Source organism: Capsicum annuum, chromosome 8 (genome assembly GCF_002878395.1).
Source record: "Capsicum annuum cultivar UCD-10X-F1 chromosome 8, UCD10Xv1.1, whole genome shotgun sequence".
Taxonomy (NCBI): Eukaryota; Viridiplantae; Streptophyta; class Magnoliopsida; order Solanales; family Solanaceae; genus Capsicum; species Capsicum annuum.
The window spans coordinates 16,386,557-16,412,980 of NC_061118.1; the positions used below are offsets into that span (position 1 = coordinate 16,386,557).

Consider the following 26,424-nt stretch of genomic DNA (forward strand, 5'->3'; position numbering starts at 1 on the left):
GGGAATTAGGGAAGAACTCAGGACTTAGACTCCCCAGCTTCAAAATAGAACACAAGAAAGAGAAACATTCCTAAATGCCTTGTAGCCTCTCCCTTATGAGTGTGGCACGCTACACACCCTAAAAGAGACTCTACTTGACACGACTTTGTGAACTCCCCATTGACTATGAACCTAGGGCCCTGATACCAATCTGACACTATCCGAATCAGGGCCTAGTCGATTCGGGTGCCTCAAGCCCAACCGGGACCAGAGACCACCCCCAATGCCCAACCATAACCGCCCTACACCCTATGTCGGATGAATTTCGTACATATAACAAGATGGATCTATCTTAAATCGAATACATTCAAACGGTGTCAGTCCCAATACCAAAACCAATGCCAAGGCTGACAACAATACCGACACCACCCATGCCAACCAAAGTAGTCTCACAAAGCCTCTAACTGAAATTAAAATAGTATCCGGTCGGGACATGCCCCCAATCATAGCCAAAAACCAAAGTCTAAGTAATAACATGAAATGGAGTCTTCCGGAGTATGGAAGCTTACCACTTTAATTCGACATAATGCTGTCCCTGAACCCAAGTCACTGAGCAGGAAAAGTAGTATGGCTGATTCCTGCATCGCGTGGGGATACAGCGCCCGAAGACGGGTTAGCAGTGAACGCTAGCATGTACTCAGGAATAAGGATAAAATAATGCCAACATTTAAATCCAAGTAAGTAACTAGGTGTAATCACATTTATTCATATATATATTCCATGCCGGAAAAGGGAACCAGGTTTAGCATGCATTTAAAATCTTAACCTAGGTTGCGTAGCTTAACCGTCATGAAACCACCTACGGGCTATATGGGTCCAGTGTTACCCCCTGAATGGGCCCCAATGCGTGTAGCCGCACGAACCAGAGATATCATAAGGGTCCGGGATTCTCGTGTACCTTTCACCCTCCATGATACATATATGTAACTTAGTTGATTCCTGTGTACCCCACAAGTATATGGTTACCATGACCAACTCTCATGTCGGCAAACATGAGTTTCCAGTGTCCGTCAATTGGACTCACACCTTCACGGTTAGCTATCACAAGCTGCCATTATTACCCCATTAAAACCGTTAGCACACAACCAAACCACCAATTCCATGTGTTAATTACCAAGGCATTATGTAATGGTATCGTTATACCGACTATAGCTTGCAAGCAATGTCATTAGCCAACACTTGGGGGATTCCTATGTACCCCACATGATTTCCAATTAAACCAAAACCATGGCCACCAAAGCCTTTTCTATTTATGTAAAACCATTTAAACTAATTTAAGTTCCATTACCAAATTATACAAAGCAAGGGTTTCAATAAGGTCAAACTATGTGACAAAATCATTCTCATTGGCATTTTATCAAACATGTTGAGGGCATAGAGTTTCCAAAACCAACAACAAACCCAGTGCATTCCCACAAAGTAAGGTCTGGGGATGGTAAAATGTACGCAGTCCATACCACTACCTCCGAAGAAGTAGAGAGACTGTTTCCGATAGACCCTCGGCTCAGGCTAGAGAATAGTACATAAGGTCGTAGTGAATAGTTTCCAAAACCAAAACCAAGAAATTTGGGGAATCCAAAGTATCCCTACACCCATTTACCATTACCATGCATTCCTCGATGTTCAAACCAACATTATAATATGGAAAACCATAACTAAAACCTGGGAAACATTTTATCCAACCATTAATAACCAAAACCCCTAACATATATTGCAAAACCCCAACATAAACCCACAATAATATCATAAAAACCATTCATTAAAACATGAATTTAGTTGAACTAACAATGAGGGAGGAGTAACATGCCTTAGATACCAAAGAGTACGGAGAGCAACCACCCTTGTTAGCCCTGAATTGATTGTCTTGAAGAAACCCTAGCCTTTCTTGAACCAAGAGCCTTGAAAGAGATTTGAGAGTGTTTAAAGTGTTTTTGATTGAGAATAATAGGGTAAATAGAGTCCCAATAGTGTTTTAAGTCGTGGGTCAAACAAGGTCAAGAGGGGAAATGTCTAGAATACCCCCAACTTAAACTTTAAAAATCACTGCAGCAGGGGATTTAGACCTCTCACTCGTACCCACATTATACGAGTGGTACCCTTTACTAGTACCTTGATTAGAAGGTTGGACACCCACACACTGTCTATCATACGACTCCCTTGTCCAACTCGTACCCATACCATACGATTAGTACCCCTAAGTCGTATCCAGGTCAGAATAAAAAAGGACCCTGGACAATATACGACTTCACTATACCACTTGTACCTTATCCTAACGGCTTATAGTGAGCCACTCGTACTTAGAGCCAAGTCAAGTTACTAAGTTTCAGATTAAGTGAAGGATCAACTAAACAACGCGTCACAAACCATACGACCTGTACCACCAAACCGTAAGCACAACTAAAACTTACCCACCAGACACTAGACATCCTAGGAGATGGGTCACCTGACCCGTACCCTCACCATACAACTCGTGTGGTGAGCTTATGATCCACAAAAGGTTGAAAACTCAGGAAATTTCCAAGGGCCAAAACCCAGGGTGTTTCATATGTCTGAGGTCTTACCTATATTGACTTTCGAGGATCCTATCGTTACTTCTACATCTCCATCCGTAGTGCCACCAGTCTTACTTGCACCAACTTTTGGGGAATCTATAATACCTTCTACAACTCCATCCAAAGTGTCACTATTCAAGTCATTGTTGTCTATATACAACATTAGGCTCAGATGATTCCCGTCTTGCACCTGACTCTGCACCTGCTACAAACTTTTCTCCTCTTAAACAACCAATTACACTTCGAAAAGTTATATAGTCCCCTTGTAATACTAACCGTTATTATACCTTTTTAAGTTATCATCTTCTGTCATCACCCCATTATGCCTTTGTATAATCTTTGTCCTCGGTCTCCATCCCTAAGTTCACAAAAGAAGCACTTTCTCATCCATGATGACGACAGGCTATGATTGACGAAATGTCTGCTTTACATGCGAGTGGTACTTGGGAGCTTGTTCCTCCCCCTTCAGGTTAATCAACCATTGGTTGTCGTTGGGTTTATGTAGTGAAAATTGGTTCGGACGGCTAAATTGATCGACTTAAAGCGCGCTTTGTTGCCAAAGGGTACACTCGTATATTTATGCTTGATTATAGTGATACTTTCTCTCCCGTTGTTAAAACATCTATTCGCCTTTTTCTATCCATGACTATTGTTTGACACTGGCCTCTTTTCAGTTGGATATTAAAAATGCTTTTCTTCATGGTGACCTTGAGGAGGAAGTTTATATGAAGCAACCACATAATTTTGTTGCTCAGGAGGAGTCAAGTCCGGTGTGTCGATTGCACTGGTCACTTTATGGTCTAAAACAATCTTCTCGAGCATAGTTTGGAAAGTCAATAGAGTAGTTCAGAAGTTTGACATGATTCGTCGTGAATTAGATCACTCTGTGTTTTATCGACATTTTACTCTCAATCTATGTATTTGTTTGGTGATTTACGTTTATGATATCGCTATTACAGGCAATGATTAAATGGTATCATTAGTTTGAAGCAACACCTCTTTTAGCATATCCAGACTAAAGACTTCTGCAAACTGAAGTATTTTGTATGTTTTGAAGTAGCTCAATCTAGATCGGGCATTGTTATTTTGCAACGCAAGTATGCCTTAGACATTCTCGAGGAGACATGAATAATGGGATGTAAACTTGTGAGAATTAATAGATAAAATATTATTGAAAATTGTGTCTCTAAATTATTACATTGAGACCCTATTTATTGACACTATATTCCAATCCTATTCCTAATAGGACACTACATTACAGTCTCTTTCTAAGTATAATTCTATATGCTATTCCTATTCCTATTCATATTCTAACACTCCCCCTCAAGCTGGTGCATACAAGTCATATGTACCCAGCTTGTTACAAATGTAATTAATACGAGGAGGACTGGTGAGGGAATTGGTGAAGATATCTGCAAGTTGATCACTTGACTTCACAAATTTTGTAACAATATCTCCCGAGAGTATCTTTTCTCTCACAAAGTGACAATCAATCTCAATGTGCTTGGTCCTCTCATGGAACACTGGATTAGATGCAATATGAAGGGCTGCCTGATTATCACATACAAGTTCCATCTTACAAGTTTTTTTAAATTTTAATTCTCTCACCAATTGCTTGATCCAAATCAGCTCGCAAGTTGCTGCAGTCATTGCTCGATATTCTACTTCGGCACTAGATCGAGCAACCACACTTTGTTTCTTACTCTTCCAGAACACCAAATTACCTTCTACTAAAACACAATATCCAGATGTAGAATGTCTATCAGAGGGTGATCCTGCCCAATCAGCATATGTATATCCAATGATATGCTTATGGTCACGATCCTCGAAGAGTAGTCCTTTACCTAGAGATGACTTTATATATCGCAAAATTTGAACAACTGCATCCCAATGACTATCACAAGGGAAGTCATAAACTGACTTACAACACTCACAAGAAAAGAGATGTCAGGTCTAGTCCAGTGTTGTGAAAAGTGCCGAAGCGCTCGCTTAAAGCGAGAAGCGAAGCAAAGTGACACAAGGTTGCTTTTTACACTTGAAGCGTTGGGGCGTGAAAAAAGCGCTTGCTTCATTTCCAGTAGCGAGAAGCGTTGAAGCAAAAAAAGCGCAGCAAAGCTCGCTTTTGTGGATATTTAAGTTTTTTTTTAGGGTTTTATTGCCTTATTTAATTAATATTTAAGGTTTTTTTATTTTAGGGTTTTATTGCCTTTTTTAATTTATTTTAGTTAAAAACCCTTAAGTGAACTATACGACTGCAATACTGCATTGCTGCTGGCTGCTGCTTCTGCGACCTTTCTGGAAAAACTCTGTGAAGGTATGTGACTTCTTCTCTATTTCTCCTCTTCTTTTTCTTCTCTATTTCTCCTCCTCTTCTTCTTTTCCTATTAGGATTTTCTAGTTTCTTTTTCCTTCTTTTCTATTACTCTTTTTCAATCTCTGTTTTTTTCTCTTCTTCTTCTTCTCTATTTCTCTTCTTCTTCTCTGTTTTCTAGTTCTGATTTGCTTTTTTTTTTTTGCTGTACGTAATCTTACCTCCAGCTTTTTTTTTTTTTCTTTTTTTTTGGTTGCATATAATCTAACTTCCAGCTTTGTTTTTCTTCTTTTTTACTCTTTTTTTTTGGTTGTATGTAATCTGAATTTTATTTATTAGTATATATTTTTATTATTTTGTTTTTTCTTGTAGTATATTTCTTTACTCAATGGCCTAAAAAAGAGATCCAGCTTGGGCGTATGGAATTGCAATAGGCAATACTAACACACAAATAAAATGTATTTTTTGTGACAATATATATAACGTTGGAATATTTCGTCACAAAAAACATCTTATTGGTGATTACAAAGATGTCATTGTATGTCCAAAAGTCCCAAATGTTGTTAAGGAAGAAATGAAGGAGTACATGAAGAAAAAGAATGAGCTTAAGACTCAAATGAGGCATGTGCAGCAATGGTTGATCTTGTTGATGATGATCAAACTGAGAATGATGAAACTGAAGTGAATATGCCAATGGGGCCTCCTTCAAAATACCAAAGGAAGTCTTCTGCAACTAGAGCGGGAGTGGATCATCCACCGCTACCAATGTTAAAGGTTCTATAGATATCTATTTCCCACAACTACCCAATGAAAAAAGAAAACTTGGAGCCGTTGATTTAGCATCTTCTAGGAAGATTTTAAGGGACCGCGCCGTATCCGCTTTTGCGAGGTGGATGTATGACGCAGGCCTCCCTTTTAATTGTGTTAATTACTCTGAGAGTTTTGGTGAATTTATTGAAGCAGTAGGCCAGTATGGTCCGGGAATGAAGCCTCCAACGTATCATGAAGTCAGAGTTCCTTGTCTAAAAAATGAGGTGGAGAAAACAAATAAGATTGTTGAGACTCATAAGGTTTAGTGGAAAAATTATGGATGTTCCATTATGATGGATAAATGGACTGCCAAAAATGGAAAAATGGTAATCAATGTTTTGGTGCATTCTCCGATGGGGAGTGTATTCCTTGAATCTCATGATGCTAGTGACTCTACTACTGATGCTACTAAAATGTTCAAATTGTTTGAGAATACAATCTTGAAAATTGGGAAGGAAAATGTGGTGCAAGTTGTGACTAATAATGCAAGTGAGAATAAGAAAGTGGGTGAATTGTTGAAGGGAGTGTACCCGCATATTTGCTGGACTCCTTGTGCTGCTCACTGTATCAACTTAATGTTTGGTGACATTTTCAAGGAAGCCCCATATTCTACAGGTGAATAAGTGGTTCAGTTTTCCTTTTCAATCTTCATGTTAGTCATCTACTTAGTATACTAACTAAATTTATTTTTTGAACAGTTTTTGCTGAGGCTGTTAAGATTCATTCTTGTATCAGTCAAAGGGCATTATTGTTGAACATGATGAGGAGATACACAAACCAAAGAAATCTGGTAAAACCTGCGAAGACAAGGTTTGCAACAACTTTTTTGACTTTGTATAGTTTTTATATACAAAAGAAAAATTTGCGAACCTTGTTCATGTCAATTGAATGGAATGCGAGTATCTATGCAAAGGAAGCTCTTGGGAAAGAAATTACTAGACACATCATTAGTCCTTCTTTTTGGAATGACACTGTAAAAGCACTTAAAGTTGGTGGTCCTCTAGTTACTGTACTTCGTTTGGTGGATGGAGAGAAAAAACCACCAATGGGCTACATTTATGAAGCCATGGATAGAGCAAAAGAAAATATTGAAAAGACATTTGATTATGATAAAAGGAAATATGAGAAGGTTTTTGAAATTATTGATGCAAGGTGGATGGATCAACTTCATCAACCTTTGCATGCAGCGGCACATATTTTGAACCCCGGGCTCTATTATAAAAATAGTGAGATGAAGGCTTTGGATGAAAAAGTGTGGCTGGGATATCATGCATGTCTTGAAAGGATGGTCCCAAATAAAGTTTTAATAGACAAAATAGGGGAGGAGCTTGGTAGATACATGAAAGCTGATGGGCTACTTGGATTGGAATCAGCCATTAGAGCTAGAACCTTAAGGTCACCAGGTGAGCATTTCAACTTATAATTGTGTTTAAAGCTTAACTATTAAGCTATTAACTACTAAAATTATTCTTCTACAGTTGAATGGTGGATGCAATATGGCCATGACGTCCCAAACTTGCAACAGTTTGCTATTAGAGTTCAAAGTTTAACTTGTAGCTCATCTGGTTGCGAGAGAAATTGGAGCGTGTATGAACATGTGAGAAACTACATCACATTACTACTAAAAATTAAGTAGTATTTTAATTGTCCTAAGTACTCCTATTAATTACTCTCTAAAACTTATGCAGATTCACACTAAAAAGAGGAATAGGCTTGAGTTGAAACGCCTCAATGATCTAGTGTTCATCAAATATAATAGAACATTGGTGCGTCGTTACAATGCTCGTGATACCATTGATCCAATTATGTTGGATAATGTTGATGATGCAAATGAATGGTTAACGGGAGTCCTTTCAAATCATGAAGATGAAGAAGTATATGAAGGAGAATATCTCACTTATGGCCATGTTGCTTCAGCAAGTGGTGTTGAGGAAAGTGTTTATGGTCTTAGGAGTAGTACTTTAAGGGGCAAGGAAAAAGCAGGTTCAAGTAAAACCCTTGTTGATGAGGCTTCTGATGATGTAGAAGATATTGTTCAAGATAATAGTGTGATGACACTTCAGGAGTTTGAAGATCTTGTTGAGGAATAGGATGTAGAATAGAAGTTCTAAACTTTTCCCTGATTGTAGGTTTCTCTATTTGTATTGGTTGATTAAGACACTAGATTGATTTTTAGTATTTTACTAGTTTGCTTGAATGCTTGTTATGACTATCTATTCTTTTTTTAATTTGAGTATTGAATGATTGTGTTATTTATTGAGCTCTTGGTTATTTATTTATGCATTGTTTAATATTTTTAAATTTTGTACTAAATAGCGCTTTAATAAAAAAAAGCGTGCGCTTCGCTTCACGCTTCTCGCTTCTGCGAAGCGAGCCCACGTCGTTTTTTTTCGCCTCTCGCTTTTCAAAACACTGGTCTAGTCACTGTGAGATAATTCAACTTTTCAACCAACCGTCTATACCTTCCAGGATCATTGAGTGGCTCCCCGTCCCGGCAGAAGTTTAGCATTTGGATCCATAGGAGTGTCAATGGGTCGACATCCCATCATTCCTGTTTCCTCAAGAATGTCTAAAGCATACTTGCGTTGAGAAATAACAATACCTGAGCTGGACTGAGCAACCTCAATACCTAGAAAGTATTTTAATCTGCCAAGAAAGACCGGAAATGCTGAAAGAGATATTGCTTCAAGTTAGTGATACCATCTTGATCATTGCCGGTGATAACAATATCGTTAACATAAACCACAAAATAAATACACAGATTTGGTTCAGAATGGCGAAAAACACTGAGTGATCAGCTCCACTACGAATCATGCCAAACTCCTGAAGAACTGTGCTAAACTTTTCCGACCAGGCTCGAGGGGATTGTTTCAAGCCATAGAGTGACTTGCGCAATTGACATACAAGGCTACTAGAATCCCTCTAAGCAACAAAACCAGGTGGTTGCTCCATATAAACTTCTTCTTCAAGATCACCATGCAGAAAAGCATTCTTAATGTCCAACTGATAAAGAGTCCAATGACGAACGACTACCATAGAGAGGAAAAGACAGACTGATGCTATTTTAGCCACGGGAGAGAAAGTGTCACTATAATCAAGCCCAAATATCTGTGTATATCCTTTGGCAACAAGGCAAGCCTTCAGCCGATCAACCTGACCATCTGGACCAACTTTGATTGTATAAACCCAATGACAACCAACAGTAGATTTACCTGCAGGTAGGGAAACAAGCTCCCAAGTACCACTCGTATGTAAAGAAGACATCTCATCAATCATAGCCTGTTTCCATCCTGAATGGGAAAGTGCTTCACCTGTAGTCTTAGGAATGGAAATAGATGACAAAGATGATACAAAAGTATAATGGGGTGATGACAAACGATGATAACTCAAGAAAGTATAATGTGGGTTAGCATTACGAGTGGATCTTATACCTTTTTGAAGTGCAACTGATCGACTAGGAAGAGGCAGGTCCGCAGTAGGGGAAGCGTCCGGCGCAGGACATGAATCATCTGTGACTGTGACTGATACTGGACGTGGGCGGCGGTGATAAGTCAAAAGTGGTGGCACTGTAGCTGGAGATGGAGAAGTAACCGTAGATTCTTCAAAAATTGGTGTGGCTAAGACTGGAGGTATGGGTAAAACCTCAGAGATATTAAGATGATCAAAAGATGTATAGTAAGGTTGAGATTCAAAGAATGTGACATCAACGGACATAAGGTAGCGACCTAGATCAGATGAATAGCATCGATACCCTTTTTGAACTCTAGAGTGATCAAGGAAGACATATTTGAGAGCACGAGGGGCTAATTTATCTTTTCCTGGGACTAAGTTATGAACAAAACATGTGCTCCCAAAAACACGAGGGGGGATACAATAGAGATGTGACTGAGGAAATAATATGGAATGGGGAACCTTATTCTTGATCGAAGATGATGACATTCTGTTAATGAGATAGCAAGTTGCGAGGACCGCATCGCCCCAAAAATGCAGTGGAACATGGGATTCAATGAGAAGAGTGCGAACAGTCTCAATGAGATGCCTATTTTTTCTCTCTGCTATACCGTTCTGCTGAGGGGTATATGGACATGATGTTTGGTGAATGATTCCTTGATGAGTCATAAACTCTTGAATCTGGGAGGATAAGTATTCTAAGGCATTATCATTACGAAAAGCACGAATAGAAACACCAAATTGATTTTGTATTTCAGCACAATAACTTTTGAATATAGAGAATAACTCGGAACGATCTTTCATTAAGTAAACCCAAGTACATCGGGTGAACTGACTCTACTAAGACTCCAAATATCGGAATGAACTAATGAGAAAATAGACTCTGAGCGACTCTCAATACTATGTGAAAATGTAGCACGGGTGTGTTTTCCAAGTTGACATAACTCACAATCTAATGTGGATAGACTAACAAACTAGGCCTTGTGATTCATGTCCTATGCCAATTGTCTTTTGGCATGTCCAACTCCTTTTGGCTCTGTTCAAATTCCATTAGCTAAAGTAATAGCTGGAAGAGATTGTGAATAAATAATATCAGACAAAAGTGATTTATCACCAGAAATATGATCAGAAGCACCTGAGTCCACAACTCATGATCCAAAGCTAGGAGATTGTGCGGTTGAGGCTATTGGCAGAAATATATGCTTATTTGCTCGATACTGAAGATACTTATTATATTCCTTGCCAGATAAATACACCCGTTGATTAGATTGAGCAATATGAGCATTTTTAGTTGGTCGACCAGGTAAAGAATAGCATATTCCACGTGTATGTCCAAGCCTTACAATAACTACACTTAGGTCGAGAATAACATACGCCATGAGTATGTCCAAGCCTTTTACAATAACTACACTTAGGACGCGATCTTTCAAATCGACCTTCCCCTCATCAATTCTTCATGGACTGTGACGTTTGATTTTCGGATCTTCTCATTAAGGGCTCAGATTTAGTCATAGGACTTGAACTTCCAATTTCAATATTTTTGGAGCCAAAAAATATCATGCCCAAAAGATATCTTGAGAATTTGACTTGAAAATACCAAGAAACAGTTTTGGAAATCTGGAAATTTGAACTTGTAGTCTTTTTTATTTTTTTTGCCGGAACCCTAATTTCGGCGGTCGGAATTTTTCAAAAGTCGTCGGAATCTGAAAAAAAAAGAGGTCAGATCGTAATAGAACGGCGACCCCAACAAAAAAGGAACCACTCAAAAAAAAATTTAACCGGAGAAGTCTCACGTGCCGGCGCGTGATTGATGTTGCCGAATTTTCGGCAGGCGCATGGGGACGCGTGGAGGGTGATTTTCTAGTGGTGTTGGTCGGATTTGTGTCGCCTGAGCTTTCCGATCCTCTTGGTGGTGTTGTATTTATCACACAACCCACAAAATAAAAAATGACACAAATCAGTCACCGAAATTGACGATGGTGACTAGTTTTTTTTTTCTGAAGTTTCTCACCAACTCTCTGATACCATGTGAGAATTAATAGAGAAAATATTATTGAAAATTGTGTCTCTAAATTATTACATTGAGACCCTATTTATAGACACTACATTCCAATCCTATTCCTAATAGGATACTACATTACAATCTCTTTCTAAGTAGAATTCTATATGCTATTCCTATTCATATTCTACCAAAACCTATTGATACCCCTATGGATACTAAACTCCTACCAGGATAGGAGGAGCCACTCAATGATCTTGGAAGATATAAGCGTCTAGTTGGTAAGTTGAATTATCTCACAGTGACCAGATAGGAAGTCAATTTATGGATTCTGCCTGTGATAGTCATTAGGATGCAATTATTCGCATTGTGTAATTATTAAGTCAGCTACATATAAAGGACTACTTTTTTGAGGATCGAGGTCATAAGCAGATCGTTGGATATACATATGCTGATTGGGCAGGATTACTTTGTTATAGACATTCTACATCTATATATTGTGTTTTAGTAAGAGTTAATTTGGGTCTAGGAAGAGTAAGAAACAAATTGTGGTTGCTTGATCTAGTGCAGAAGCTTATGAGTTGAAATTTTTCCACGACCCCATTTTTTAGGTCATGATGGCACCTACTTCAACCCACCAGTAGGTAAGCCAAGCCATAACCCAGAACGATAGGTAACGGTCTAGCAGATGAAAGGTAAATGACAACAAGAAAGAAATCAACAACAACAATAAGATAGGGGGAAGCAAAAAGGGTATGCATACACAGTACTGTACAAGTAGGGAGGAGGACAAAATATACAAATAATCCTTCTCAAGACCTGGTAAGGTCGGTACTAAGAGTCACTAAGACCAAAAAGAAGAGTACTAGACAGTATCTAAAATATACATATGCACGCAATAGTCTCGGAGATACAAAAACTAATTGAAATAGACGGAGGAGGATAAACTCTTGGCTCTAGAAAGCTCACCTTGTATCTGGATCAGTAGCACCACCCGAGGGTAATGTCTGCGTCGATGGCTTGTACTCAAATCTGCATCGGGAAAATGATAGATGCATAAGTGCAGGATGAGTACCAAAGCAATGGGTACTAAGTAAGCATCATCGGCCGGTTGAGCTCAAATATAATAAAAGCATAAAAATATAAAGTGCGGGAATGTAAGTTAAGTCAACAGTAATAGAGATAGAAATGTAAATATGGAGCTATGTTGGGCAAATGCGATAAAGTAAATATATAACCCGAAAGTAAAAGCAAAAGACTGCCCCCCATAAGCCAAGAAGGCGCACACAAGAAGACAAATAACCCTACCCAGCCCCCATAAGCCCGGTGGGTGCAAACAAGAGGAAAGCTAAGGTAAGAAGCATAAATAACCTTTGATCGTGACAATCTTCAGTAACTTTCCAATCCCAAATCCATAATGATAGTGTATACTGGGCTTGAACTGTCACCAATGGATAATAACGAGAGGCCTAGACACCGAGCTCGAACCAGAAATAATGGATAGTAACTAGAAGCCAAATAATCCATATAAATTCGTTAGGACTCCTGCACCAGAACCAAGCGCCACTACCAAAACTCCTAGTAACAACCATAATCAATACCAGAATAACCAGACCGTAGTCATAGATTAATGCCGAATTCGAACTCGAACTCATAATTAACCAACCGTATCCGCAATAGAATATTCCACAAGGGGCAAACCATAAATAGAAACCAAATGCCATACTTGTGCCAAAACTCATGAAATATGCCGGACTTGAACTGGAACTGAAATATAAGTATGAATATAAATATACATATAAATACTCAAGCATGGAATAGCAAGCGAAAGTCCAGGGTCTTCAACCTACTCTCAGTACATTAGTTCACTAAGTTAACTCTCTAGTAACTAACCTACCAAGGTCTAACGGGTTCCCTTCCTAAGTCGAGCAACGCGGGCCTAGGTCAGGTACTATTCTACCCAAGGAAAGAAACTAAACAAGCGAATAATCAGATGTAAGTCAATTCCAACCCTAAATAATATCCTAAAGTAAGCGATCAAGCATCTAACTAAGCCTAAAGAAGCTTCATTTTTATCAGTCTATCTAAAAAGGGACGGTGGGGCCATTACGGGTCCCGATAACCCAACCTAAGGCAGAACCTGCCCGAATCTAGTCTTAGGTTCCCAATCCACCTTAAGGCACTATAAGTACTAATTCTAGTCCTAAAGGATGATAGTACATTGTACTAAGGGAAAACAAGCCCAGATTCTACCGAAAAGGGGCCCTAACAGGTTAAATACGACAAAAATGCTAAAAACACAATCGGGCTAAAACTATCCACCCAAAACTAGCCCAATAATATGCTAATATCATAATTAAGCCCAATATAAAAGAAAGGTAGGCCTGGCCTACCTGGATGCCATCAAATCCTATGTACTAGAGCTTTTCCCTTCCGAGAAGCCTACCAGAGCTGTCATGCTATCAAAATAATGAACTATGCGTCAAAATGAGAAAAGCAATACCCATACTGCGTATAAATGGTTCGAGTCAGAAATCAGATAAAAATCCCACATAGGGCAGCTCGTGGAATCACATAATTGAAGCCGCTACAGCTTCCCACATAGCTCAAGGATCAATTACCATATAAATTTGGCAAAATTCGAGCTTAAACAACCCTAAAATCAATCCGCAGAAGCGATTACTTATAAGTTAATGATGCTAAAACACTCGCAATTACTTTCACGAGCTAAAACCTACTTCAATTATTGAATTTCACAAGATTTCTAGATTACAATGGTCTAAAATGGAGTTTTACACTTGGAACTAAACGGTAAAAATGAAAGAGATGAAATATTTATATAACATTAGCGATGGCCGCTAAAACGCCAAGGGTCGCTCAAGTGTCCAGACCTACGCTTGCCGAGCTCCACCAAAGCGTTTTCCAACCGCTAAAGCCGCTACTATTTAAGCGGCTGCACCAGATACTTGGCACCAACCAAGTTCAACAAGTCCCAACGGTTTCCGACTGGGTGCTCGGGATTGGTTCGGAATTTTGTGCTCGCAAACGAACTATACTACCATGCCAAATTTGACATTCTAGACTCAACAATGCCATCGACATTTCCATTCGGGGTCATTTCGATAAAAAGTGGGTCCCACACCCCAAAGAGTCGTTTTAGCCAAATTCTACCTCGTATCCCAAAACAAGTTTGGAAGCCTCGGGACTCGGACCAAGAGTTTCTCTAGCCTAAAATCGACATCTAAGGCCGTTTCCCTGAGGTTTTGACCCGAGATTCATTCCTTAACTCCAAAAGCTCCAAATCAGGGAAATGACTCTAAAAACCAAAGTACCCGATAACCAAACTGTCAGTCCCAACAAGTCATAAATAACTTGGGGCAATTGTAGGAAAACTCTAAATGAGTAAAAAGCACGAAAGTGAAGGAAATGACCTTGAGGTACAACATCTACTACTAAAATGAACTTTCGTTCGCGAAAGAAAAGGGTTAAAAAGTATTTGAAGGCTCGAACAGGTAGGGATACATGGGTTCACATATCATGCTCGGTTTCCCAGGCATCATCCTCTATTGGATGGGGTCGCCATTGAACTTTTACTACAAGAATATCTCTGGAGCCCAACTTCCTGATATTTCTGGCCAAAACAAACTCTTCTATAAATGTCAACCTCTCATCCAACTGAGCTGAGTTCCATCGAAGTACGTGAGACTCGTCTGGACTATTGTGCTGCAATATGGATACATGAAAAACTGGATGGATAACTGAAAAAGTTGGAGGCAAAGCCAACTCATATGGTACTTCTCTAACTTTTCGCGGGATCTCAAATGGTCCAATGTACTTGGGGACTTAGGTTTTCGCTTCTCCTGAACTTTATTATATCCTTCATGGGTGATACTCGTAGGAAGACGCGATCACCAACTCTGAATCTCAAGGCACAAGGCACAAAGCTTACTGTTAGCATAACTCTTTTGCCTGCTCTGAGCTGGTCGTCGCTTATCCTAAATCATCCAAACTCAGTCCAATGACTCACGAAGCATATCTGTATCACGGGGCGTAACGTCAAAAGTCTCAAACCAACCTATCGGAGATCGACAACAACGAGGGCCATCTGAATACTTGAATTGAAGCTGTTATTATAAGCAAAACTCTGCCAAAGCTAAAAACTAGTCCCACTGACCTCCAAAATTCAAAACACATGCCCGTCAGGCTTGGATGAAAGGCAGTGCTAAGGTAAACCTAGGTACCCAACTACTCCTGAAATGTCTCAAACCTCTAACAAAACATCGAATCCTCTCTTACTTTATTGTCAGAATCATAGTGGCATGCTTGACTAGCTCGTGAAATCTCGCCTCATACTCGGCCACAGTCACAGAACCCTGTCTCAATGCAGAAAAATCATCCCTAAGGTGCTCGCCCATGCTGCGAGGTATGTACTTTCCCAAGAAGGCCTCAAAGAACTGAGTCCAACTCACTGGTAGAGATCTAGCTGGCTTGGTCAGCTTGGAATCAAGATAACCTCTCCACCATCGCCTCGTTGCTGTGTCTAGCTGATAGGTATTAAATCCCATCCGTGCGACTCAACCAACCCCAAATTACGTAGCCTTTCCTCATAATTGGTAAGAAACTCATAAGCATCATCCTCTCTTGGGTCCTGGCAAACCTGGATGGAGTCGATCTCAACAATCGACCCAACATCTTCTGCACATATAACTGGCTGAGCTACTACCGTCTGTAGGACTACCGGTGATGGCAGAATCTCTGCTCTGGGAGCCGCAGCTGTAGGCTACGCTTCTAAATCAATACCATCCTGTGCTGTTGGCTGAGCTACGTCGGTCGGCGGATCGCCAACTAACCCTACTAACTGAACCAGTGCATTAAGGAGAATCGAAGATGATATAGATTCCGGTGGGGCCTGGGCTGTCCCCTGGCCCACTTGCTGCTGTGGTGGCAGAATCTCTTGGGCTATCTCTGGCTCACGAGAAATAGTAGGATCTGGCGATGACTCCCTAGCCTGATCTCGAGTTGGGGCTACAATCTAGCTTGCGCTCGACCTTTGCGTCTAACTGGAGCTCTAGGAGCAGGTTCGGGGTCCTAATCGACAGTCGTACCCTGAGACCTTACCATCTACGAAAGAGTGAAGTAAGAATTTAGAAACCAATACAATACAGACACAACGCACGAAAGTGAATAAAAAAGATGAGGTATTCTTAAAAATGTCCTGTAGCTTCCCAAAAGTAGGATACAAACGTCTCAGTACCGATCCACAGGACGGGACTACTCTTGTACCAACGATACCGGTGAAACCTAGGCTCTGATACCAATCTGCCACAACTTCTTAGGTCATGATGATACCTATTTCAACCCACCAGTAGGTAAGCCAAGCCATAGCCCGGAACGACAAGTAACGAGCTAACATACGGAAGGTAAAGGGCAACTAGAAAGAAATCAAAAATAACAATAAGATTGGGGGAAGCAGAAAGGGTACGCGTACACAATACTGTACAAGTGATGGAAGAGGGCAAAATACACAAAATAATCCCTTCCAAGAACTAGAGAGGTCGGTACTAAGAGCCACTAAGACCAAAACGAGGAGTACTAGACAATATCCAAAATATACATATGCACATAGTAGTTTCGAAGATGCAAAAGATTGTAATTGAAGTAGATGGAGGAGGATCAACTCCGAACTCTAGAAAGCTTACCCCATCTCCAGATCAGTAGCAAGGACCGAGGGTAACATCAGCATCAATGGCTCGTACTTAAATCTGCCTCAAGAAAAAGCTGTAGAAGTGCAGTTTGAGTACCAAAGCAATAGGTACTCAGTAGGTATTATCGGCCAACTAAGCTCAAATATAACCAAAGCATAAATGTTAAGTGCGAGAGTGTAAGCTAAGACAACGGTGACAAGATAAAAATGTAAATATTGAGCTATGCTGGGCAAATGCGATAAAGGAAATATATAACCTATAAGTAAAAGCAAAAGATTAACTACAACCTAATGGGCCCCCCTAAGCCAAGAAGACGTACACAAAAAGACAAATAATCCTACCGAGCCCCCATAAACCTGGTGGGTGCAAACAAAAGGAAAAATACGGTAAGAAACATAAATAACCTTTAGTCGTGACAATCTCCGGTAACTTTCCAGTCTCAGATTCATAATGATACTGTATACCGGGCTTGAATCGGCACCGGTGGATAATAACGAGAGGCCAGACACTTGGCTTAAACCGGAAATAGTGGATAGTAACCACAGTTCAAATAATCCATATAAATCTGTTATAACTCCGTACCAAAACCAAGCGCCACTACCAAAACTCCTAGTAACAACCATAATCAATACCAGAATAACCAGACCGTAGTCATAGACTGATGTCGGATTCGAACCGGAACTCATAAGTAACCAACCGTATCCGCAATAGATGATTTTAAAAGGGGCAAACCATAATTAGAATTCAACTGCCATACCCGTGCTAGAACTCATTAATGTAGCAAATAGAGCATATGCTGGACTTGAACCGGAACTGAAATATAACTATATATAAATATATATATAACTGTATATATATAACTGTATATATATATATATATATATATATATATATATTTAGATCACTAAGTTAACTCTCTAGTTACTAAACCTACCAAGGTCCAACGGTTCCCTTCCTAAGTCAAAGCAGAGCGGGCCTAGGTCAGTACTGTTATACCTACGAAAAAAAGCAAAACAGGCGAATAATCAGGTCTAAGTCAATCCCAAGCCCAAGTAATAGTCTAAAGTAGCTTATCAAGCGTCTAACTAAGCCTAAAGGAGCTTTATTTCTATCATTTTATTTTAAAAGGGACGGTGGTTCCACTTACAGGGCCCACCATCCTAACTCAGAACATGCTCAAATCTAGTCTAAGGCTTCCCGATCCCATTCCAAGGTACTATAAGTACTAATTCTAGTCCTAATGATGATACATTATACTAAGGGGAAACAAGCCCAGATTCTACTGGAAAGGGGCCCTAACCGGCTAAATACGACTGTAAAAATGCTAAAAACATAATCGGGCTAAAACTACCCACTCGAAACTAGCACATTAATACACTAATATCATAATTAAGCCCAATCTAAAAGAAAGGTAAGTGTAGCCTATCTGGACGCAGTTGAAGGCTCGTCGAAGCCTTCGAGAGCTGCCATGCTATCAAATCAATGATCTATGCATCAAAATGAGAAAATTGATACCCATACTGCGTATGAACGCTTCACGTCAGAAATTTGTCACGACCCGAGGCTACCCCCTAGTCGCGACAACGGTGCTTACTGTCACAAGTAACCACAAACTAAACCATGAGCTGTTACCTGCTGTAAGCACCGAATAAAGTAACAAAATACATATGTGCGGAAGTAAACTTGCAACGCCATAAGATTTAAATACTGAAAATATGATGTAAATCATAAGTCTGATCGTCTGAAGATATACTAAAAAGACTGATAAAACAACTGATAAATTGACTAACTGTCTGAATGTATGAAAAACATCTGAAAGCCTCTAAACTGACTGAAGAGTTGATGGGACAGCCCCAACTAACTTCGAACTGAACTGAAAGACGGAAATACTGGAATAACATAATAGGTCCTCGACATATGAGGACTCACCACAACTGCTGCTGCTGATAAGCTGCACTGTCTAAGCGCGGTCAGGAAACTGAGCGTCCGAACCTATGATATAAGACATCATAGCGCGAAGAAAGTATGCGGTCATTACTTTGAATGTACTGGTATATAAGATGAGGTTAGACTATAATGCATAGGTTAAGTGTGCATGAAATACTGACCGGCTGAATAGCATGAGATAACCGATGCATAAATGCGTGAAAGCTGTAAAATCTGAGAATGCATGACCAAGCATATAATATGATACTGAAATAGTCCGTAAACTGAAATACTGAAATCTGGTAATTGAATAACTGATAAACTCTAAGCTATGGTCAAGCAAACCCGAACTGAATTTTGTACAGAATACTGAATTGAGACTGTGGGAGGTATCATTTAACCTACATGCCCCAATCTGAGCTAAGTGGAATCCAACCTTTAACCCCGGTTGGAAGTTGGAAGGGTGTCAGTATCGTGCCACGGGTACTAACGCATGGCTGTGTGGATCCACTCAACTAGTGTCCCGAAGTCGGTCTTAAACTGGCAGATGGCCCTTAAGAGAATGTCGGTTATAAACTTGTGGGTGACATTTTAGAGAATGTCAGTCCTAAACTGGCGGGTGATATCTCATAATCATACGCTGGCTGCGTAGTTCTGGAACTTAGGGACTGCTTCTAAGGACCCAGTCCTATCTGACGGGTGAGCCCCCATCCCTAGGTTCGCTCGGTGCTAGATCCTACTCCCAACTGAACTGACACTGTTTACTGGACTTAACTTAACTTAACTGAACAACCAACTGATCATAGACTGAATGACAACGCTCATGGTTTATCTGAAACCGTTCTGAAGGTATTGCAATTATGTAAATTGCTAAGTATCGGGTGTTCATAACCCTCTAGCACTAAATGAGAATAACAATAAAGGCATGTAAAAGCTTCGAAAAACCATAATGGGGAATCATTCTACAAAGGAATTGAACTACTAAATTAAGTGAAAATTGAAGCGATCACTTACGAGTTTATGATGCTAAAACACTCACAATTACTTTCACAAGCCAAAACCAGCTTCAATTATTGAATTTCCACACGAGTTTGAGCTTGCAAGGGTCTATAATGGAGGTTTACACTTGGAACTAAAAAATGAAAATGAAAGAGATGAAATATTTTTAACACCAGCGATGGCTGCTAAAACGCTCCAGGGTTGCTTAAACGACCAGTCCTAGGCTGGCAAGGCATTGCTAAAGCGGCTACCGCTTAAGCGGTCCTTTGGCCACTTAAGCAGCTGCACCTGATACGTGGCACCAACCAAGTTCAACAATTCCCAATGGACTCTTACTGGGTGCTCGGAATTGGTTCGGAATGCCGTGCTGGTAAACGAACTAAGCTACCCTACCAAATTCGAAATTTCGGACTAATGGCCCCATCAAAATTTTCACCCTGGGTCATTTCGATAAGAAGTGGGCCCCATATCCCAAAGAGCCATTTTAGCAAAATTCCACCCTATGCCCCAAGACGAGTTCGAAAGCCTCGAAACTCGGATCAAGGGTTTTCCTAGCCTAAAATTGACATTTGGGAGCTGATGAGACTGTTAGAAATGGCATCCGAGGCCGTTTACCTGAGGTTTTGGCCCGAGACCCATTCCTTAACTTCAAAAGCTCCAAAACAGGGAAACGACTCTAAAACCAAATGAACTGCTTGGTAACCAAACTATCAGTACCAACAAGTCATAAATGACTTAGGGCAGCAATATGAAATGTCTAAATGCAGTCATAAACTATCAGTACCAACAAGTCATTACGAATTTGGAGAAATCAGTCAAATGAAACTTGTGTGTGATAACCAAGCGGCTCTTTATATCGCATCAACTCTGGTATTTCATGAGAAGTATAAGCACATTGAGATTGATGAATTGTACAGTAGGACCTCAATTACATATGCTCATTAGTGAATTGACCAAACTGCTTTGCCTGCCTTCATTTCTTTTGCTGCTTTGATAGTTTATGTTCTCACTCTTTTTCTTCATCCTACGCCATCTATGTAGCTTTTCCTCTCTCTTGTTAATCTGTTCGACGGTTCCTTATTTTCATCTAAGCTTTTCCCATCTCTTTTCTCCCCTTTGCTTCACCAATATCAACTGTGGAACTGGTGGCTTCATGGGTAATAATCATTTCTCTTATGCACGTCAATGATTTAGATTGTATCATTCTTGTGTTGCTATTCCCTCCAATTCTAGAACAGTAGCCTTATCACACACACACACACACAAAAAAAAAAAAAAACAATGAAACACTCTATTGTATCAAGTTGTCCGGTTTAGGATCTTTTTTCCCACAAATGGTATTGTATGGTTCATTTATTTCATCTTTTAAGCAGCCAGTTATATACTCACACAAACTCACACAAGTGAAATGGGTGGGTTAGCATCAGGGATTAATGGGTTGGATTTCAAAATGTTGAGTTCAGGGTTATACACTTAAGAAGCAACACCGGCCTTCGAGTTCAAGAAGTATATGCCATTCTGTTTATGAAGTGATTAGAGCTTATGCTGTGTTGCTATTGTTTTGTCACATCAGTTCTGTTGGATGTTCTGCAGGGAAGACATTAGCATGACTGTAAGGCTTGTTGTTAGCTGCAATGGAATCAAAATCAACACAGTCCGAGAGTATGTTGAAATTTCTCTCCAGATCTTGAAAAGCTTTGCTCTCTCTCTTTTATGTTGCCATGTTGTACCAAATTGTGTTTCCATCAGATAAAAACATATTTTAAAAAATCAAATCGTTCACTATTTCCTGATTTGTTTTCAAAATTATATGACTGGTTAGCTAATATATGACTTACTTCCCAGTTCCTTATCTGAGGACATGACCCTAGATAGGAAGGTGTAGAGGTCGCGGATAAGGGTAGAAGGCTAGGTTGTGTGCGTGGATTTAGTAAGTAGTTAGAAGAGCTCAGGTTGAGTCGGGCTAGTAAACCTAGGATTGGGTCCAAAGATAGGAGCCCGGTTAGGCGGGTGTGGGTCTCTTTCTCCTATTGCGCTTATTTATTTTATTTCTTATTGCTCTTATTTCTATTTTTATGTGTCTTATTCCTTGTCATGTTATGCCATCCATCTTGCTTCTTATTTAATTACGCTTTGGTCTACTTTTCTTTATCTTGAGCCGGGGGTCTATCGGAAACAGCCTCTCTACTTCTCTGGAGGTAGCGGTATGGACTGCGTGCACTCTACCCTCCCAAACCCCACTTGGTGGGAATACACTAGGTTTGTTGTTGTTGACAAGCTTTAAACCAATCAATAAAGAAGAAATGACTACCTTTAAGTTGTTACTTGTGACCTCAGTTGAATCAATTTCTAAGAGCTGCCATTGCTCTTCTTAATAATTGTATATATCGTTGAATTTCAAATTGAGAAGTTCGTTGAACTTGCATTCATCCCAGGTTGAAGAAAAATCTACTCCCTCCGTACCATATTAGTTGGTCATCTTACTAAAAATAGTTGTCCCATATTAGTTGGCCACCTTATTAAATCAAGAAAGCATTAATTAATTTTTTTTTTGAAAGTGCACACACTTGTTTGTAAAGTCCCAAGAAGTATTTTAAGTCGTGAATTAGTAAATTACCTTCTTATTTATGATTTCTTAACATGCATGTATAAGGGAAAATGACCTACTAATATGGGACGGAGGGAATACCACCTTTCGATTTTGTTTGATACTATCATTATTTTATCCATTCCAAAATGAACAACACATTCCTTTATTCTCGTAATGATAAGCTTTTATGGCACACTAATGCTATGGAAATATTTAAGACCACAAGTTTTAAGTTGTATAGTCAATCTGATGTTATGATATATTTAAGTCCGTAAGTTTCAAAAGTCTTCCTCTATTTATGTAACTTTAAACTTTGTTCCAAGTCAAACTATGAGGGAAAAAAGGTGAAACTGAGAAGTATAAGTTGAAGAGCATGAGCTTTGAATCTATGTTTTAAAATGTATTTCACTAACATATTGGATGTGTAGTACGAGTGTTCTCTATGTAGTAAGATATGAAGCATCTTAGCTTAAATACAAGAGGCTCTTGACGAAAATTTCCAAGAACATGGAAACCTTCAAATTTGCCATTCATAGTCTCATATTCTGATACGGGAATTCCTAGCTCGAGACCTCTCACACGAAGCCAAGCACGTGAGTTGCAACGACTCCAAGCCTTGTTCACATCCTTGGCCGTGTGTGAGGCCCTTGTGAGCCCATCTAAGGGCCTATACTTATTAAAGTGTGAAGAGGCCCACCAAAGCACCCCAAACCCGCCCACTTAATGCCAAGGGTGTCTTGGTCTTTTGTCCCTCCTTTGTAATTGACTATATAAGCCATGTGTTAGGGCTAGTCCTCTGGAGTTCATTCATATTATTGAAGACAACAAACACTTGTAATATTTTTGACTTCTCTTTCTCATTTGGAGAGGCCAAAACCGAAACTCACTAGTAGAGTAATACTAGTGTTGTATCTTGGCTAGAAACTAGGATCTTGGGGGTTCTTTGAGTTCCTCTTGGTCCAAGTAAGAACTTGGTGTTGATATTCAATTAGTCTTCGGGTTCTTTCTCATTGTTAGGGTTCTTAGATCGTTGAATATTGTATGTCAAGTTTCTATCTCTTTTTTTGTAATCTTGTTAACATTGTATTGTTGAATCTAAAAGTCTAGTGAAGCCGTGTGGGGCTTTTTCGATTCACTAGCATTATTGTCTTTGTTGTTCTTGTTGATAAACTCATTTTTTTTTTCTAGTTCAAACAAGTGTTGCAAGCCTAGTGAAGCCGTGTGTGGCCATTTTCGATTCACTAGCACTTTGTTGTTGTTCTTCTTGTTCTTGTATTGGTTGGAATCTCTTGATACACACTTAGCCTTATATCATTTGGTATCAAAGCTCAAGGCTTGGTCTTGTTCTCAGAAAACCAATCTTGGGGAGCTCTTACCAAAAGTGTGTTCTTGAACATTTTGGTCGAAAGTTGGTTGTAGATCTACAAAGGTCTTACTTGTTTAGTTTGTTTCTTGTGTTGGTTTCTTTCTCATCAACACAAAAGTGTCCAAGTCTAAAGTTGAGCTTAAGAAAAAGTGACTTGTTGTTGTGAAAACTTGAGGTTGGCCGTGTGGTGACTTGTGTTGGAAGTTGGAGTGCCCATTGTGGTGTATTGTTGTTTTGTTCTTGAAGGTGTTGATGTTGTGTTCATCTTAAAAGTTTCTCTTCATCGTATGTCTTAAAAGAGCAATAGATCCAAAAAGGTAAGACAAAATTGAAAAGTTGTTTGTGAGAAGACTTGCCATCACCTTTCTAGACTTGACAACCACTTTTCCTTAAAACAAGGAACCTTGTCTTGTGGAACTAGTAAAGTCAAACATCACTTTTTGAGCTTGAAAAATTGAAAAGGTTACAAGACTATATGTTTCCCTTCAATAACAAGTCATCCGTTGCAAAATGATATAAAAGGGCTAAGGCTTCAGGTTTGATCAAACATGTGTACCCGTGACCAATACCACACTGCCATGTCACCCTAAACACTGTTCACGACGTTAATTAAGCTCAGATTTGGATTTTCTAGTTTCTAATTATTGACTCTTAGTTTCCTTTAAATTGATTCGAGAACTAATTAACAAGCTAGTACATTCCTACTAGGTTGTCAATTAGTCCTTTGAAGCCTTGTGTTCGTGTCAACTTTGTTTGTGTGCTTTTGTTGTTTGAATACGTTGTAACTCTTGGCTCTGGTCCGACGAGAATTCTTTGAGTTTCAAACAAGAATCCATTCCGGACAAGAGCATACTCATACCTTAAAGATTCACGGGTTACTAGCCAATCTACAACACTTGTGGAGCTTGAGTGTGCGTGAACCAAGAGAGTGTGAGTGAGGAGAGGGGTTTTAAACTAACTTGTTTGTTGCTTGTGTAGGTAATACCTTGACAATGGAGGGAACCACGTCTCAAACCGTGGATTCTAATGAAATGGAGAATATGAGGGTCACTCTTGAGGCTATGACCCGAACTCTTGAAAGGTTAAGTACGGAAGTGGGAACCATAAGGGGAGAAGTGACGACTCTTAGTAGGAGGTTAGAACAAGTGGAGAGTCAAAGGAACTCTCGCCCTTCTACTCCTCGACATGTTTCGTCAAGTGGATATGATAGAAATTCCTCTGCCATCGTTACTCCGAAACATGGCCACAATTGCCAAACCCTTCACTAGCTTCACTAAATGCCGCAAGCCAAATCACTCATAATCCCCTAACCGAGACTTCAATAGACCAACCCATTCTCAAACTTCTCAAGTTCCGCAAGAGGGACTTGGGGGTACAATACCTCCACTAAATCCAAACCCTCCCTTCCAAGCTCCACTAAACCAAAAACCACCACCTCCACAAAATCCAATCCCTCCAAATCAAGTTCCAAATGTCCAAAACCGTCCTGTCCACTTTGAGGAATATGGTAGAAAGGATTATGAAGGGTATGGAGCCTACTTTGAGGAATATGGTAGAAAGGATTATGAAGGGTATGGAGCCTTTGACGACGCTTACATGAGGGAGGAAGAGATGAGAGGGGGACGTGTGGATCCAAGAAGATATCGAGGGTATGGAGAAAGGGAAAACCGACACCAAGTGGGAGACGTAGGCATCAATACCATCAAATTGAGCCTACCTATCTTTAAGGGTGAAAGTGACCCCGAGGTGTATCTTGCTTGGGAGTCAGCGTGTGATAAAATGTTTTAAGTGAATGATGTCTCGGAAGAGAAGAAGAGTTGTTATGCCATAGCTTATTTTGAAGACTATGCTAACACTTGCTGGGAATACGTCACGTGGTCCGGCAACGAGTTGGTAGAGGGGCAACCACCACCATGGTTTCGGTTGAGGTACCTAATGAGGCAACGGTATCTTCCTGAACTAATGAGGCAACGGTATCTTCCTGAAAGTTATCGTCATGAGTTGCTTGCTAGATTGTACAATTTGCGACAGGGGAATCGAAGTGTTATGGCATACAATGATGAGTTTTAACAACTCATGTTAAAGCTTGATTATTAGGGAGAACAAATTGTCCATGACATCATTCTGTTCAAGTGTGGGTTGAACAAAGAGATCTCCACTCATTTGACACGTCACAAGTTTGATACCGTTGAAGGTATTTTCCAAGCGGATCTTGAGATTGAAAGGGAACTTAAAGAAAAATCGTCGTTCAAAACAAAGGGACCATCATCCTCGGGTTGGATGAGGAGCAAGGATATGGTTCAATCCCCTTCGGGTTGGCCCAAAAACAAAGACCAACCCGCCACTACAAGGCTGCCCGCCCGAGGCCAAAACCGTCCACAAAATTCCTTCGAGGCAAGAAACTCACAAGCATCCTAATCCTAAAGGGTTCCAATGCTTCAAGTGCCAAGGTTGGGGGCATAAAGCCAATGAATGTCCTAACCGACGCAATGTAATCCTCAGGGAAGGAAGATTGTATTTTCTTGGGGAAGAAGTGGGCATTGAGGGTGATGAGAGTGAGGCCGAGCCTCAAGATGGAGAGAAGATTGAGAGAGGGAGCCATATGGTGATGATGATGATTGTGAGGATGCTTATCCGCAAGAAGGGGAGTGCGTGGTTCTAAACTTTGTAGTGAGGC

General features: G+C 40.0%; 2 protein-coding genes across 5 annotated transcripts in view; both read left to right on the forward strand.

Annotated features, from left to right (window-relative positions):
- The window catches only part of LOC107838987 (fatty-acid-binding protein 2), a 59,701-nt gene that overhangs the window by 27,020 nt on the left and 6,257 nt on the right, over positions 1–26,424 (forward strand). For 3 of the 4 annotated variants that reach the window (XR_007043905.1, XM_016682303.2, XM_016682305.2), the window contains one exon: positions 21,385–21,453. The exons of the other annotated variant lie outside the window; for it this stretch is intronic. Coding sequence is in view for 2 of the 3 variants with exons in the window: in XM_016682303.2 (XP_016537789.1) it covers positions 21,385–21,453 (69 nt within the window). In the remaining variant the exon portion in view is untranslated. The remainder of the gene's footprint in view (positions 1–21,384; positions 21,454–26,424) is intronic. 4 annotated transcript variants of the gene reach the window in all.
- Positions 5,591–21,377, forward strand: LOC107838986. The gene is made up of 4 exons (XM_016682302.2): positions 5,591–6,327; positions 6,411–7,115; positions 7,191–7,309; positions 7,401–21,377. The coding sequence occupies exons 1-4, from the start codon at positions 6,003–6,005 to the stop codon at positions 7,800–7,802; spliced, it is 1,551 nt and encodes a 516-aa protein (XP_016537788.1). The 5' UTR covers positions 5,591–6,002; the 3' UTR covers positions 7,803–21,377.

Excerpts from the sequence above, each read along its gene's own strand:
- LOC107838986 (XM_016682302.2), top strand. The coding sequence starts at position 6,003 with ATGATGGATAAATGGACTGCCAAAAATGGAAAAATGGTAATCAATGTT. Across the intron at positions 6,328-6,410 it reads GGAAGCCCCATATTCTACAG|TTTTTGCTGAGGCTGTTAAG; the intron begins GTGAATAAGTGG and ends TTTTTTGAACAG. Across the intron at positions 7,116-7,190 it reads TAGAACCTTAAGGTCACCAG|TTGAATGGTGGATGCAATAT; the intron begins GTGAGCATTTCA and ends ATTCTTCTACAG.